General features: G+C 36.1%; 1 protein-coding gene across 1 annotated transcript; it reads left to right on the forward strand.

The window, feature by feature from the left end:
• Positions 1 to 4,371: 4,371 nt before the first annotated feature.
• On the forward strand, positions 4,372 to 15,873 carry LOC142355967 (uncharacterized; the record flags this gene model as incomplete). Its single annotated transcript, XM_075407970.1, has 3 exons — positions 4,372 to 4,638; positions 7,013 to 7,339; positions 15,795 to 15,873. Coding segments are annotated over 3 exons (673 nt in total), but the record flags the coding sequence as incomplete, so codon positions are not given.
• Between the last annotated feature and the right edge of the window lie 1,034 nt (positions 15,874 to 16,907).

The following is a 16,907-nucleotide window of genomic DNA, read 5'->3' on the forward strand; positions in this document are numbered from 1 at the left end:
GTGGTGAGTGGTCGTACAGACCAAAAAATGACAAACCTCGGATGAAACTCACCTAAGACAACAATTTGCTTTGCATACCGTGCATCATTATTAAATTCAAGATGAGATCAAACAGCGCAAAGCTTGACAGTAAAAGGATGTCGTTTACTTGACGTGGATGTATTCAGGAATAAAATAGTGACAGTGGAGGAACTCAAAGATGTGTGCAAAGTGTGCGAGATATTACAGAGACCCTAAGGGATTTTTGCGTTTAATTGAAAAACAGAATTTTGAGGATTCTACTTCATTAATCAACGTCACGAGTCCATGTGAAGCACCAGTTTGATGCCAAGACAACTTTCCTTCAAAACCAATTGAGAAAGATGTGTATCCTGAGTAGTCACTTGAATTCTTCCAGTTCGGATCAGAGGTAGAGAAGCTAGAAAGTCGACTGAAAACAATTTATGGTTTGAAACAATCTGCTAACAGGTGGTATGAAGAATTGGCGAACTTCTTTCAGGGACAGGTTTTCTTTCACCAAAAAGGTAAAAGACGACTCTTTACTCACAAGGGCAGATACATGAGGTCACATTCGTCCTGGTCTGGTTTGACGACATCTTAGTAAAATCCAGATGCTTGACATTGATCTCTGATGTCAATAGTGCCCTTGAATCAATTTTAACCTGGAAGAGAAAGAAATACTGCACGGGTTTCTGGGGCTCAGTCAGATCAATAAAGGCAAAGCCACAGTCGAATAAAAAAGCTACACAAAGACAAAACTTGAGCGTTTTTAATTGATTGATTGTAAACCGACAGGAATTAGAGACGTTTTAAACTTAAAGTTTCAGAGATCACAGATTAGAGACAAAAAAAGAAGAATCTAAAGAATTCTAATGGGTTCATTTATTTAACTGGCAAAACAGACGGGGCCAAATGTAAAATCAATTTTTTGTCTAGAATTATGAATGCACCAATTAATCAACACTTGCAGTGTGGCATCAAACTAATTCAAAATTGTCAATGTTCGAAACAGTTTAAATTTGATTATAAAAATGAAGCTAGTTATATGTTAAAGGGGGAGTGATGCAGACTGGGCTGCAGACTTAAACGACCGAAAATCAACAACGGGCTGCTGCTTCAAGCTCAACGGACGTAGTGCAGCACTGAGCGCAAAAATGTGTGCAATGTATGCAGATATCACCGAGGCTCCAGTACCAAGAGTGGCAGTAACAGAAAGAAGAGAAGAAACTGGAGAGGGTGTTTACTGAGGTGAAGGGACTATTCAGGCTAGAGTCACTATCAGAGTTCCAATTCTGCATTGTGTTTGCAGACCAGTAAACGAAGTTTCTGTTTGTGGACTTGATCAAGGCAAAGAGTGAAGCACTGGCTAGTCTAAAGTTTGTTTTCAGTGCAGTGACGCCCAAAAAGCTAAGCAAACACAATGCGATAAAGTTTCTCTAACAACATTTCAATACGAGCTGCTTAGATGCAAGCTTCCTGCAGAATACCATACCAGAGACGCTACAACAGAACGCATCAGCTGAGACGTGCATCTGGAAATAGCTAAAGATGGTATAATGTTTGCTCATGGACGAAAAAAAACACAGCAGAGCTTTTGCCATGTATAAAACCTAAACTCTCAATTGAAAAAATGTCTAAATTTGTTCGCATGATCTATATCAATACGAAGAACAGAAAACCGGCAAACTCGAGCAAAGGGTTACTCTCAGGGCCACAACGGAATTTTCCTCTACATAGAACTATGTCATTTTCAAATCAATTGCTGTTCTAGATGAGATCATCAGAGAATCTGAAGTGAGCTCAAGCACAACACTGACAACACAGTCGAGCCCAAAAGTCTTGTTTACGGCTGAGAACAATTGGAATCTAGTAACCAGACGATGGTCATCTGGACAATGATAGAAAAAACAGGGCCAATTTACTACAAAAAAGCTGACTAACGTGCCGCGGAGAACGTGAACACTCAAGAACCAACGCTGAATTGAGAGACCTTGAATGTCAAGGATTACGCACTAGATGAAGGATGTAGTGCTCTTAGAGTGAATCAGAGATGCCAAGAGTTACTTGAAAACAGTGACACTGAAGACAACTCAATCATAAAAACGGCTGGCTTCAATGATTATACATATGAGCAAACAAAAAGTGCAGAGCCTAGACAAGGACTCGAGCAAAGAGTGTTCCGCATTTTTTGCATAAAAGAGGAATTATCCCGCAGTTACCGAGGGTGGTTATGTGGAAATGAAATAGTCTGTGAAGCCAAGCAAAGGCATGATTGTCACCAGTGTCACCGAGCAGTGAAGGACGAGGTTAAGACACTCCAAGACAACAAGGTTTCGGATCTAGTGAGGCCACTTTGAAGCAAAAACGTAAACACTGCACTATTATGGGACTTTTGCGCCTTTTGAAAGATATACAGAGTTGATGTCAAAACGGCTTCCCTGCAACCCTTATAGAGGAAGTTGTGTATCCCGAAAAGTCACAGGTTATACCAGAAGAGGGAACGATGATTGTTTGCTCGCAAGAGTAGACAGAAAGTCATAAATTCATCTTGGTTTTGGTTGGCCACATCAGAGTAACCTTCAGAAGCATGACATTGATCTCCCATGCCGAGAATGCCCCAGAACCAGTTTTCACATGCATGATAGACGAACACTGCACTGGCTTCTGGCACGCAAAGTGAGACCAAAAGAGGGCAGAGCAACAAGGAAAGCGCTACGAAGACACAAACCTTCAATCATTGCAAACCGTCAAGAAGTGTAGCCGACTTGAACTTAAACCTTCAATCAGCACAGAGTATAGAAAAAAATGGATCAACGAATCTAAAAAAACCTATTTGGATTACTTCTTTATCTGGCAAAAACAGTCAAGGACCTTTTTGCAACAATATTTTATCTAGATTTATTAATGCACCAAAAAATCAACGCTGGCAGTGTGGAAACGAATTCATTCGATATTTCAATATTTGAAACATTTGCAATTTTCTTTTGAAAAAGAAGCTAGTTATATGTTAATGCAGAGAGTGATGCAGACTGTTCTGCAGAACTAAACGACTGGAAATCAACAATGGTCTGCTGCGTCAAGCTCATTGTACATGATGCAGCACTGAGCTGGGGTGCCAGAAAACAGGCCACAGTTGGATTTCTTCAAAAGAACAGTATATTAGCAAAAAGCCGCTTACATTCGGGAAGCACAGTACCAAAAACAATTTCTTTAGGATTTCGACATTAAAAAGAAATATCCAAAAGCAATTTTTAAGGAAATTCACAGTTGTATCAATTTTTGCCAAAACCCATTCGTGTACAAAAAAACAAATACACCAGAAATTTAAGTCATTTGGGGGCAAGCGACACCTCAATCTCAGAGGGTTCCCACCATTGACAAATTGCAGTAGACATCTTTACCGAAACCTTTCCCGTATCAAAGGTGGACCAATGCAGACATATCTTTATGGGAAGAGATTCTACGCAATCAATGCAAGTCTGAGCGGCCGTATTATAATTTCAACTCAAATTAAAGCTCTAAAATTAGTTAGAAGTATCAGAAAAATTAACTTAGCAGTTTAATCGGACAAGAGAAAATTGATTCAAGTCACTGATTTAACAATCGAAACCTTCAAAAAATGATGCTTAAAGTCAATATTCGGTCCAAATTGACGAATATAGATAGCTTTCATTAGAATGAGTTTATTTGATCTAAAATTTTCTCTGCATATACTGTATGATTATGACACCGCAGGATTTTGATTGAACACAGAAGAAAGCAAACTCACACTATTTATGGTAAAATTTGCGAATGATTCGCAGGAAATATGTAGATGCAATTAATATTTGGTCAGACTTAGGACTACCGCGATTCATCATAGCGCTATCAATAGATTCCTATCTTAATTTTTCTCAATAATAATGGGTATATAGGGGCAGTTTTTGGGAATGGGTATATAAGGGCTTACAAATCAAAGTCGCCATCTTGATCTATTAAACAGATCTGTCCTGTAAAATTCTACTGCAAAAGCCATTTTGTTCTCTCGCTCCTGAATAGTTCATTTTTCTGAGTCAAATGTTACATTCTAACTGAAAAGTTACATTCTTACATTTTTCTGACGGAGTTCGAAAGGTTACATTCTCAAATTGTGCTATTTCTCCGATGTTTTGGAAGATTAAACGCGGATGTAAGTTTTCAACATTCCAGATCTCCACATTGCCAGGCTCTAGAATGCCAGATTTCCCTATTTACGTGCCAGATTTTGAAAGTGTTGACATTACAAAACTTGCGTGTTTCAAGCAAGGTTATGCGACTCACTAAAGTCAATTCGAAAACCTGGCTTAGATCTGAAACTGCATAGTTTGAAATGATAGTGATGTTTTGCAACAGGAGTGAACACAATGTCGACGATTGTGAATGGCCTGTCCACATGGGGATATGGATTCATTCCATTTGGAACACTGCACACTCTGCTAATACGAGAGAGACCCTGCTGTTTTGCGGGTCATGCCTCCTCTTTTCTCTCCAATCCAGGGCAGCACACTGACGTCCAAGGGGCCTCCGGATTTCTAAGTTGTGTCTGCACTGATTTCTCCGAGTGTTTCTCCGACCAACCGAGTAGCGAATGCTCTCGTCAAATTGAGCAAAGAGTAGCCAGTAAGCTCACATTTCACAATCAGTTTCAACTGGTTTTCAGTAACTTTGTACATTCTTTAGAATTTTTGCAACCCGAGAATTTTGCAAGAATTACTAGTATACTAGTATACCTATTTTGACCTCATTTTGAAAAAAAGGTCAAAATAGGTATACTGGTATTTTAAGTTTTCCCCAGCGGACCAGTGCACGCGCTTTGCACGCATCGCGGCTTCGCCGCAATAACCGGCCTGCGATTTCCGGAGCATATCCCACATCGGATTAGATGCATGACCATGGACAGCGGTCCGCTGAGACCCGTAGCCGATAGATAGCTAAAAATTGACGTTTTTTTTATTTCTTTGGTGGATTGGAAAACATTATAATACAATGCGCAGTCTTGATTGTAGCGACTAACACATTACAGAATACCGCGCATACCAAACGGAACAGGAGCTAGTTTAACACAAAATTCCACAAAATTGCTTAATATTTGAAATACGGTGACAAATTTTGTCACCATATTCCTCCACATTTCGTGTTTTGTTGAAAACGGGAGTTTGAGACCGTGGCAAAACGTGACAAAATTTGCCCCAATTAAGCATGTAATTATGTTTTTGGCAAATTAATTTTACCTATTTGGAGTTGATTTTTGCTAAAACGGCGCCAATTCATCTTTAAAGCTAATTGTAACCGTTTCTGATCAATTTTTTTTGTAATCAATTAGGCTTAATATCCAACCCCAAAATGCTAGTGATAGTAATTAAATCTAAATTAAAGACGTTCGTACCTGAGCAATTATGCAGCAATAAAAAAATTGTTAATTCAGTTAGAATCAATCTGAAGAATTAGTTTTGGACGACGTTCTCGACTGCGTTAAGGACTTATGACTACAACCTTTTATTCCCACGCAAATTGAAATCCGAAAAGTACAGCAAAAATTAGATTAACAACAGAACAAATGAAAGACGAAAGACTTCAAATAAACATTTTTGAATCGATCAAAATAGATTGCAGAGAGTTTTCAAAAAAAAATCAGAAGAGGTTCTTGGCGGACATGAGGACTTCAAAATAAATTTTTCTTTGCTTAGTTTTTCAGTTTTTTATTTAAATTTAAATTTTAAGTAAATTTTTATGTGCTTCGAACATTCTGGCACTGTCAATCCACTTTATTGTTTTGAAAGCGTCTTTTAAGTCGGATTAGTAGCTATTTAATCGAAAATGAACTTCTTACTTTGCGGGTTTTAGGACGTACCGGGCAGAAAATGAACATCGTAAGCTGTGTAATACCGCCGTTTTAAACTGGTGAATCTGAGGTACAAACTTGGTCACCAGATTTTACTAAATTGCCAATCTGGCCATTGTGTCGAAGCAGTTTCGAAACAATTGGTTTGTAACCATATTGCACATTTTAAGCCAATATTACATGTTTTAGAATACATTTTGTGGAAAACGATAGGTGAAATCGTCTGAATGGTGCGCCCCAATTTGTTAAGGGAGCTAGTCTGTAAGAAAAAGTATTACTTCCGATAGATTACAAAATTCTTATATAACGTTCACCTAGCTTTTAAATCAGTTTACTCGATCTCAATACTAACTAATCTCAGACTCTTGCCAGAATTTTTTTCTGATTATGATCAAACTATTGCCGAGACATTTGTGCGCTCTAGCATTTGCGATCGTTTTTGAAATACCATATTTTTAACTTCCGGCTTTTGTTACAGCAAAAACCTTAATTGTCTCTAAATTATATAATTCGTTAAATTATAAAACTATATAATTCTTTATTTATATTTAGCAATTTTTTAATATGTGCGTGACAAAACTTTTTGATCTCTTTAAACTCATTAAACAATGAATAAAAGTAGAAGGGAATCTACGCCCCTGAAAAAGTGGGGAAAGTGAAAAAAAGTGCAAGTGAAATACTCTAAATTTTATTTACTATAAAATACTCATCAACTTCTGTTACAGTGTGAATTGGCGAAATCGGGCTACACGTTTACCACATGTAATAAAAATGATTAATAATTGAAGCTTATGCTCTAAATGAATGATGTCATTCTGAGCCAACGCCTTTACGAAATAACAAAATAGCGCAATTAAACTCTCTTTGGTATGGGCGCTGGCTCGTAATGTTTTTTGCTACTCTGACATTTTTGAAATCATTCTATGAATTGGAACTATTTGCTTTCATTCTGCCAAAAGTTTATAACAAAAACTCAAATCTTTCATCACGTATTCCTCTTTCCAGCTTTTTCCATTATTATAGGGGGGGGGGGGGGGCTCGACCCTGAATGCACAGTATAAAGTATTGCTGCTAATTTCATTGAGACTGAATGTGACCAGATTTTCTGGGACATCATCAATGAGGAAATATCGTTGTTGCCGTTTATTTCAGCGTACTGTTACATGCTGCAAGTGATGCAATATACGACTTCAGTGTTTCTGGTGGTGGAGATATGTCTGTTGATACACGCCACAGTCCTCATCTTCAAAGCCAACCAAGAACATCCCATCAATCAGGAAAAGTTCCGAACTTACAGTGAGTACAAAGCCATCCGAGAAAGCTATCGCAAGGAGAAGGAGATGAGAAGACACACCAATGCAACATTCATTTCCTCAACAGCTGGGGGCGGCCATTTTGAGGAGTTGATAGAGAACAACGAACTGGAGACGAATTATGATGAAAACGTGATCGCGGAGAATGACCATGGCTGGGATACAGGCAAGCGCTTACTTAACGTTCAGAGTAATTCAGCGCTGAATCAGAATGTTTTGAACATAAATATCAAAATTGATTCAGACTGTTCACGGCGCATTTGTCTCTAGAACATTTTGAACCAGCATGTGATTGAGACTTAGGATTTTTTCTGATGCGGTACTACTCCTGGAAACAATTATATGCCTTTTCAAAAAAATTCTTTCACAAGGCGTTCAGATACATCCGCGGCCCGGAAATCAAGATAGAATAAGTTTTTTGTGCAGTTCACTGAAAAATTCAGGCAGCCTAAAAGTGTTACATCGTTTATAAATCCTAGTTGAATACAACACTAATTCCAAATGGTGTGTACAAGAGCCTGTTCGCCTTAACAGAAAACTTACCCCAGATGGCTTAAAACATTCTGAAGCATTTCAAAGATGAATTCTAGAGTTTAATGACAATTAGAATTAACCTACGTTTTGATAATTTTCTACTCAATAAAAATGCTAAAATACCTTCACAGGTTGATATATGCTACCCGATCCAATTTTAATCAAAACAACATAAATTGCGCACAGGGTAAAACGTGATCCAGTCACAAAGTCTGGCAGTAAACCAGCGGTTTGGATACACGAGGTGAGCTGATCGAAATATGATACGACCATTATCCGAGGGTTACTCTCACAGACGTTGATTACACGGTCTGAACCATACTTTTAGCGGGATTTTCGAATCATAAGCGCGCTATGTCGAATCATAGGTCCACAAAAGCGCGATAATTCGATTTATCATCTGATTAAATCTGTCTCTTAGTCCAGCTGAGTTAAAAATTATTACAACTTCTTTATTTCTTCTCTGTGATCTAACTGAGAATGATAGCTCAAGTAAGAACTCTAGCATATCTAAATCTAATAACATGTTTGCATAATCATTTCTATATTAAAACACTAGTTTTCTACTATGTACCCAGCTCGTGTGTAAGAACTGGGAACGGTCATTGTCTAATAATTAACAGTTCATTTGCGGATTTTTGTTTCTCTTTCTCTTTTTTTACTCGTATTCTTTACAAGTTTGTATTTATCCTTGTTACAATTAACTTTTGACCCGACTCACAGCTGGATGGAAATGGAGGGTGAATCAAGTCAACTGAAGAAGCAGGTGGATCAATTGCAGAATTCGGTCACAGGTTTGATCGCAAAAAACAAAGAACAGGAAAGTAAAATAAAAAATCTTGAAAAAATGCAATTTGATATGAATGAGCGCCTCAGAGCACAAGAAAGGTAAACGAGCAAAGACTGCCTAATTATCTGCAATCCGCCTTTCGATCCAAGAGATAGCAAAAATGTACTGAAAAATACCTTGAGATTTTTTAGCGATTTTCTGAAAATAAATCTCACTGAGAACAGAATAAAAGCATGTCATATTTTACCGGGAACTGCTAATGGAGATCAATATGACTCGGTTATTTGCAAGTTTGTCTATTTCGACGAGAAAGACAGAGTGTTTGGGGCAAGACGAAAGTTGAAAACTGCAAAAAACAGCCTGAATAAAAAAACCTATTTTCTTGAATGAACGACTACCAAAGTTTGAAGCTGAACTTAGGGCTGAGGCAAATAGACAGGGCTTCATTACTTCGACAAAAAATCGTTCCGTATCTGTATTGGTGAAGCGAAACAACAATGATACTGGCTATCACAACATCAATCAAATTAGCGATCTTGAAAATGTCAAAAACCCGATCAAACGAGAAAACCAAAAAAGGAAATACTGCCTTGATGATGACGACAAAGTTGATGATGACAGAGAGAAGTCACCTGACTTCAAAAAAATCTTTAAGTGCTGACTGAACAAAAAACAAAGACGTTTAGTGAACAAATTAAAAAACATTTTTGTTTGGTGCTAATGTTATTCTAATCTTATTGGCACTTTTGGGAAACAGTTCCTGTTTTGAGGCCCCGTAAAAGAAAAGTATTCAATTAGATACGTCAAAATTTCTAGATTTTTCTTCTATTTTTTTAATTGATTTACATTAATTCTGATTTACTGTAAAACACAAAATGTGACTGCGATTACGCGTCACATATAAATATATAAAGATAATTGTATAAATATTTAAATGTGAAATATAGTAACTGACTGCGATTACGCGTCACTACGACCAAAAATCAATGAAAAAAGAAATTGTTCGCACATCGGATTTGATGGCTGCGATAAAGCGCCTATTTAAATTCGAAGATGTCGTTTCTTTTTATTTCTCTCAATGTGAAAACAGGATCACCCAAGATAAATCAAGTATATCAACTGATTGATGCGATTACGCGCTTGAAGTTGTTAAACTTGTAAACTTTCTCCAAATAAATGATCTTAGCAGTAAAACTTTTATTTTTTTTCTCATCGTTTTCTTGTTTTTTTCTCCTTTTAGGCTATATATTTTTAAATATTTTAACAAAAAAATACATTATGTATACGATTTAGCTTTTTTTCGAAAAAACAGTTTCTTACTCTGGTAACCAGAGTTGTTTTAACTCTAACGTCATATCCGCTAACACTTTAAACTTTGCTGCTACAATCCATTGAAGACAATGGTCGTCCCACTTTTCTTCCACTTGTAAATATCATTTTAGTACAACAAAATGCAAAAGCTCTTCATGCTTCAAAATATAAGATCTATATACAAAAATTTAGATCAGCTTCAAGTTCTAGTAAACAGTTTAGATAGTCTACCCTTAGCCGTCTGCTTAACAGAAACATGGATAAATGAAGAGTATGACACTGCTTGTTTGCAACTAGATGGTTATCAAAAAATCGTCACAGTCAGTAGGGGTGTAAAGCGAAATCGAGGTGGAAGAGTTGGTATTTTTCTGAAAAATAAAATAAAGTTCAAAACAGTAAGCAAGTACACCAGCAATGAGTGCCAAATTTTGACACTGAAATTTTGCTATAATAATTTAAAAGTTTTTTTAACTACAATATACGTCAAACCAAACACGTCCAACGAAAAACTAAGCACAAGCTTAGGAAACCATTTTGAGATAGTTGTTATTCCGGAAGACTGTATGTCAGTTATGTGTGGTGATTTCAATATAAATCATCACACCGTTTCTTCAAAGTTGAGAACATTGCAAGAAGCCTTGCTGTCTTTTGACCTGCATTATGCAGAAAATGCGAACTGCACTAGAGAAACAAAGACTAGTAATTCTTGTTTTGATGGCGTGTATTCCAACGTAAAAATTGATCTGAAAGTGTCACAAACTACGCTAACAGATCATTATACGCTCTTTTTTGGATTTTCGAGACACAAATTGAATCATTCAAAAAAAGAAATTGATGATGATCGTATGATTAAAATGTGGACAAAACTTAATGATTCAAACGTAATTATTAATCTTCAGTTTTATATGTAACATGAATTACAGAAGTTTGAACTAACACTTGATCATTTAAGTTCTGAAGAAGCCATGAAAAATTTTCAGTTTCTCTTGAATAAATGTGTTGAAAAATTTGTTCCTAAAAAAATTTGTAAAGGTACAAAAAATAAAAAATTGTGGATTGACAACGAAATAAAACATCTAGCTACCAAGAAACGACGACAATACCAAAATTTTATGAGAACGAAAGACAAAGACGATCAGCTAAAGTTCAATGCACTACGTTACAAGCTGCAAAAACTGATCAGAAGAAAAAAGGAAATGTATTATCAGCGGTTAATGAATGCAGATGGCCAGAAAAACTAAATCTTTTTTTGACTGCATTAGCAGATTAAAAGGCAAAGTTGCATCGCAAGATAGGCTCAATAAAGAGACAGCTGATAAATTCATAGACTATTTCTCTACAGTTGGTAAAACCTTAGCATCAAATTTTGAGTCTAAAAGTGAGAATATTTCTAAAAGCAGTAGTATTAGTGTACAATCATTGCGACTAACCAGGGCCACTTCGCTGGAAGTACGGGAAATAATAAATAAAATGCGAACCAAATATAGCACAGATTGCTTTGAACTGAACAACTTTTTTTGAAGAAACTCGAATGGGTAATTGTGCCAATACTAACAAAATTAATCAACAAATGTATCGATGAAAGAAGTTTTCCACCTTGCCTGAAAGAAGCTATCACAGTAGCAGTACATAAAAATAGTGATGTCCAGGAACCATCTAGCTTCAGACCAATTTCTCTACTTCCAACTGTAGCAAAAGTCTTTGAAACATTTCTGTACAACAAAATATCTAATTTTTTAGAAGTTTTTGATCTCCTGGATGCAAATCAATATGGTTTCCGACGACAAAGAGGAACAATTGATGCATTAGCGCATTTTGTTGAAAACGCTAGGGGCACTTTAGAAAACCAGCCAAAGTGCTCGATAGGTATGTTTCTAGATTCGAAAAAGGCATTTGACACGGTTGATCAAAACTTACTACTTAAAAAAATTGCTAACATAGGTTTGAGAGGCCCAATGCTTGAAATTATGAAATCTTACTTATCTGACAGAAAACAAATTATTAGATATGGTGCTGCAAGAACGAGTCCAAGAACTGTTACGTTTGGCGTGCCGCAAGGTTCAGTTTTAGAACCACTACTTTTCATCATATACGTCAATGACATCAGACAACAATGCAGCTGCTCTACAATAACGCTCTATGCCGACGATACTGCTCTGCAGCCAAAAAAAAGTGCAAATGAAGTTCTTTTTCAAAGTGATATTGACAACATCGGCCTCTACTTAAGCGATAACAAACTGACTCAACTTAAGCTCAATGTTGAAAAAACGATTAATCTAAACTTAGGTTTTAAAACTATGATGAATTTTCTAAGACTGAACAATGCAACCCTTAAAAAGAGCAACGAAGTAAAGTATCTAGGCGTTTTGGACAACAAATTGGATTTCAAAAAACACATAAATAGCGTCGCTGCAAAATTGACCAAATTTACGGGATTGTTCTACAAACTGAGGTTTATATTGAGCATTAAACAATTAGTTTTAGTATATAAGTCTTTTGTTCAACCGGTTATACAAGATGGAGTGCTTATTTACGGAACTGCAAGCAAGACAAGCCTGAAGTTTATCGAAGTGAAAATTAAACAAATTTCGCGAATTATTTTCAGGAAACAAAGTCGTCAATCAACAGCGAACGAACGGGAAAAATATGGAATCTTCCTGGTGAAAGAGCTACATATTTTTGAGCTTTTAAAATTTTTAACCAAAACAATTAGGCGGGGACATAAAAATGAAGTTTTTAACAGGTTTATTGGGGATTCAGAGCTTGTGAGGCTAGATGAGAAAAGAACAACAAGTAAGAAACTAAAACCTAGCAATCAATTTACTAGTATCATCCCAAAGAGAATTGGAATACGAATAAGGAAATTGCTAAATTATATACTTAATTTCGAATCAAAATATGTTCACTTTATAAAGAGTTGCTACAAATCTGGAATTAATACACACCACCATACTTTTCTTGAAAATTTTATACAAGGAAATGATATAGAACTTTTATATTAATTTTTTTTGAGCAATTGTCTAAAACATTATTTTTTTTATTTTTATGCTTTTACAAAAACTCAACTGTTTCCTCACGAGTACTTGCTGTCACTCAATCTATTTAAACATTAAAAACAAACCAATATCAACACCCTACTCCCACCTTTATTTGCTAACAAACTGCTTCCCAAAGGCATCACACGACTAGTCTTTTTTGCCTTTTGATTACCTTTTGAGTATGTATATGTAAACCTCATTGAACAATGTTGTTTGTTTATACATACTTGAGAACAATTTATTATTATTATTAAGTTAACACAAGCAACACTGAACAAATATCTAGCCTGTGATAAAAACAAGATTTTTTCTATTAAGGCGACAAAAAGTCTTAAAATTTTGAAATTTGGAATTAAATTATGTTGTTATTTGTTGAGTTTCTGAAGATTTAAACAAAGCTAAAACAATGAAAAGCTGTTTCCCTTGTTTGTGTGACTTTTCATCAGTTATCACAGGGAATATACATGGCAATTTTCTGATAATAGTTGCTCAATTTTGCATTGTCTGGATTGTCGAATTGTAGTTGTGCGTTCTTACACTATCTGTTCCGTCGGATCGGATCATGCTTGTTTTAAATTGCACAATTTTGAATAATTTTGCACTATTTCGCCAATAATTTCACAATTTCGCATCATGTTAACTTCCTGTCCGATTCTCTGATCGTGACCATTTTCCATCTGAATCACTCTGTGAGAACATAGTCGCACAGTTTCGAATCGTAGCGCTTTCGACTTATAACAAAAACTTTTACAGTCTTGCAGGGTATAAACGCGTTTCGTCGAATTATTTCGTGGTAGTTTGCGCTAACGCAAGCTAATTCGAGTCATGACTAGTATTTCGTCGAGTCATGGCCAGTTTTTTGTCTAGTCATGGACAATTTTTCGCATTTATTGTTTGCATGTCGTGATCAATTATTGCCTCAAAACTTGAATAGCATGACAAGGGCACGATCAGTGGTCCAGATAGTCCGACTTGAACTTGAAATGAAGTCTATATAAAATAAGTTTAGATTACAAGCATAGTTGAGGCGAAATCACACAATGTTGTCTGGATAGTCTGCTCAGAGATGCGGATAGTCCAATCAGTAGCGAAATCTTCTCTGCTAATTAGAGCTAATTCTCTTTATAAAAATGATCAACAGCAACCAATTTTTTTTAAAAAAGACTAACCAATTCCAGCTGTTGGGGTGAAAACTTATCACAAAAATTTGCAAACGTAAAAATTTCTTCTTTCTTAAAATTTTTTTTGAAGTCAATTTCATTTGGAAAGTCTCGAGGGTGTTGTCCAGGTTCAACTGTTTTGTTAAGATTAGAGTACTCATTTTTGGTTTTGTTTGGTCTATGGCCATTTGTGCACAACACAGGGTCTCTAGGTCTTTTATGTGCTATAGAACTGTGTCTGGTTACCATGTGCGCCATTTAATTGAGTATGATGCCAATGTCCGTGACAAAAATAAACCTTATTTGAGGCAACGTTGGTACCCATAGTCTGCCGTCTATTGTGCACAGCTTTCGTCGTTCTGATTAAAACTGTTTTCACTCAAGCACATCAGTCTTAACTGACAAAAAGTTCTATTTTTCACAGCATGTTTGGTACGCAGAAAGCATTATTTCTTTGAAGCTAATAACTCGAGGGAACTTATAACACTAATCCTGCCCGCTGTACTGGCTTTCTGCTTTCGTTTAGAGTTTTTGAAAGAAATAAAAATTCGCGCATATAGTTTTATAACCAGATTTACAAGAAAAGAACAAATAAATAACAAAAAACCAAAATTTTGGGTATGTTTACTATGAGGTTAGGATAATAGGCGAAAACTCGATTACGCGAAGCTTATTTTGGTATTTACTAGCAAAAATTTTACACCAAGTTTGTTAGAAAAAAGGCGAAAACCAATTAAATTCGATATCCTTTTCACGCCATTAAGTTCTCGACAAGACCCTAACAATAATCTAACCGTGAAATTGAATTAATAAAAATAACGAAGTGCACTACGTTTCATTTTTTACATCATTTTACACCATTCAGTAATATATGAGATGAGGATTTTGTTGAAAATTACTGGGAAAAGTAAAGAATATAAATTCTTTTTTGTCAAAAAAGTGTTTGATTTTTAATAGTTTAGAGCTATGTGCAGCGGGTAACTTCAAGAAAAATAGCTGGGGGATAAATCTAAATAACTGACATGTTGCAAATTTAAAATATTTAAAAAAATTTCTGTTTTGTTTCTGAGTCATTATCATGTTGAGACCACTGTTAGGAACACCTGCGTGCTCTGTAGCGTCAAGCACATTTTGAAGTACTGTCTTCTGTTTTAATTGGATTGGTTTCCGCATAATTTCCACAGTAAAAGTTAGTTGAAAACTTTCGATTCGACTAATTGCGACAAAAATTTGCTCCGCCTAATCTGGCTTTCGCCTAATATCCCATCCCCCATTTTTATTTAAAAAGACACCTAGCGCCGATTGGGCTGCTTTCTGTAAAACAATAAGTATTTCACATCAATCACAAAACGATTGCACGGAAAAAGTGATACCAGGTCGGCATCAGAACAAATCTTTGTATGATATCAGTTAATTGTGATGAGTAAAATTTGTACTAATTTGCGTGAAAAAACGATACCCATATAGCGGCGCATTCCGATGACTTGTAGTAAAAATTATTCATAGCATTTATTATATTTTATGCAACTTTAACAAAAAAAGGTAAATTTTGTGACGAAGTTCAATAAGCTGTGGTCAACTTTTCATCACCTCATTCACTGTGGTTCTTTTAAAATGACAGTGGGACACTTCGATCCCCGTCGGAGCTTCTTATCATTCAAATTATAAAGTCTCGTCATTCTACCTTTTGCATGTTCTCATCAATCAAAATATATAAAGTCAATCAAATGCGGTAAAAGATACAATTATCAAGAAGTACGTGGGGTAGATCGTATCAATTATTTACAGACCGTATGTACGATGGCAGAGATGGGGTTGACAGTCCCACTGATGAGAATCCAATTCTGCCAGAGTTATCGCCCAAAAGGTAATCATATTTATTTGCAGAATATAGAATAATGCTTATCTCATCTCCTGCAAAGTTATGTGAACTTTTTGATCCCGAACAAAAATAAAGAATTGAATTAATCAATCAAGAGGATATGATCGATAACCAAGTAAAAACATGCAGAAAAACATAAGGCTTTTGGCTTCATTTAGGTACCAGGCTGCGATATTTTTTATCGAAAACTTTGTATCTCAATTTCTGCTAGACTAAAATAGAAGCTTTCCATGTACTGCGTGGAATGATTTCACTTGACTTCACTTTACTATGAACTTGTGACAGTGACAAGTGAAACGGTCTAATTGGGGCAAAAAATTAAACATAATGAATCTTTTGAACAGCCAAAACGTGTACATTATTTGTGGGCTGCAAAATTTTGAAGCAGAAATAAATAGCGGTGCAAACGCATGATGGGGTCATCGACCTATAATAGGTATGGGCCAGACCGAACAGACCATGGCCATCATGGGCCAGACCGAACAGACCAAAGCCAAGCCCTGGGACAGACCGTACAGACCCTATTCAGACCATGAGCCAGACCGAACAGACCCAAGACGGATTCTGGACCAGGCCAAATTAAACATCTCATTTAGAGAATTATAAACTATTAGTTTCAAATTGCGGGCCCAAAAATCAGCTAACACTATTTTGACTGCTTTTTATAACAAAAATTCGTCAAATCCAATAGCAACGCAGTATTCGGTAATCAGTATTCGGTGTTTGTTTGATCGTCTAACATTATATTGGTGGTTGATCAGGATCAGCTGCTGCTTACCAAAAGGATCATTTCAGGACTCAATTGGATTTTTTCTGATTTTTTTAAGTCAAACTACTCAATAGGCAAGATAAAACAACTGAAGTCCAACTACAGGAGGCAACTTAGTGTAGTTCGCTATTTCGAAATGCACGCATCCAGACAAGTGATTTCGAGCCGCAGCCAGGTACATTACTTTTTTACTTTTCTCAAATATTACTGGTTTTTATTGTTTTTATCGACTGACACAGCCAATAGAAGT

Source organism: Convolutriloba macropyga, unplaced genomic scaffold (assembly GCF_964194025.1).
Source record: "Convolutriloba macropyga unplaced genomic scaffold, txConMacr16.3 SCAFFOLD_5446, whole genome shotgun sequence".
NCBI lineage: Eukaryota > Metazoa > Xenacoelomorpha > Acoela > Convolutidae > Convolutriloba > Convolutriloba macropyga.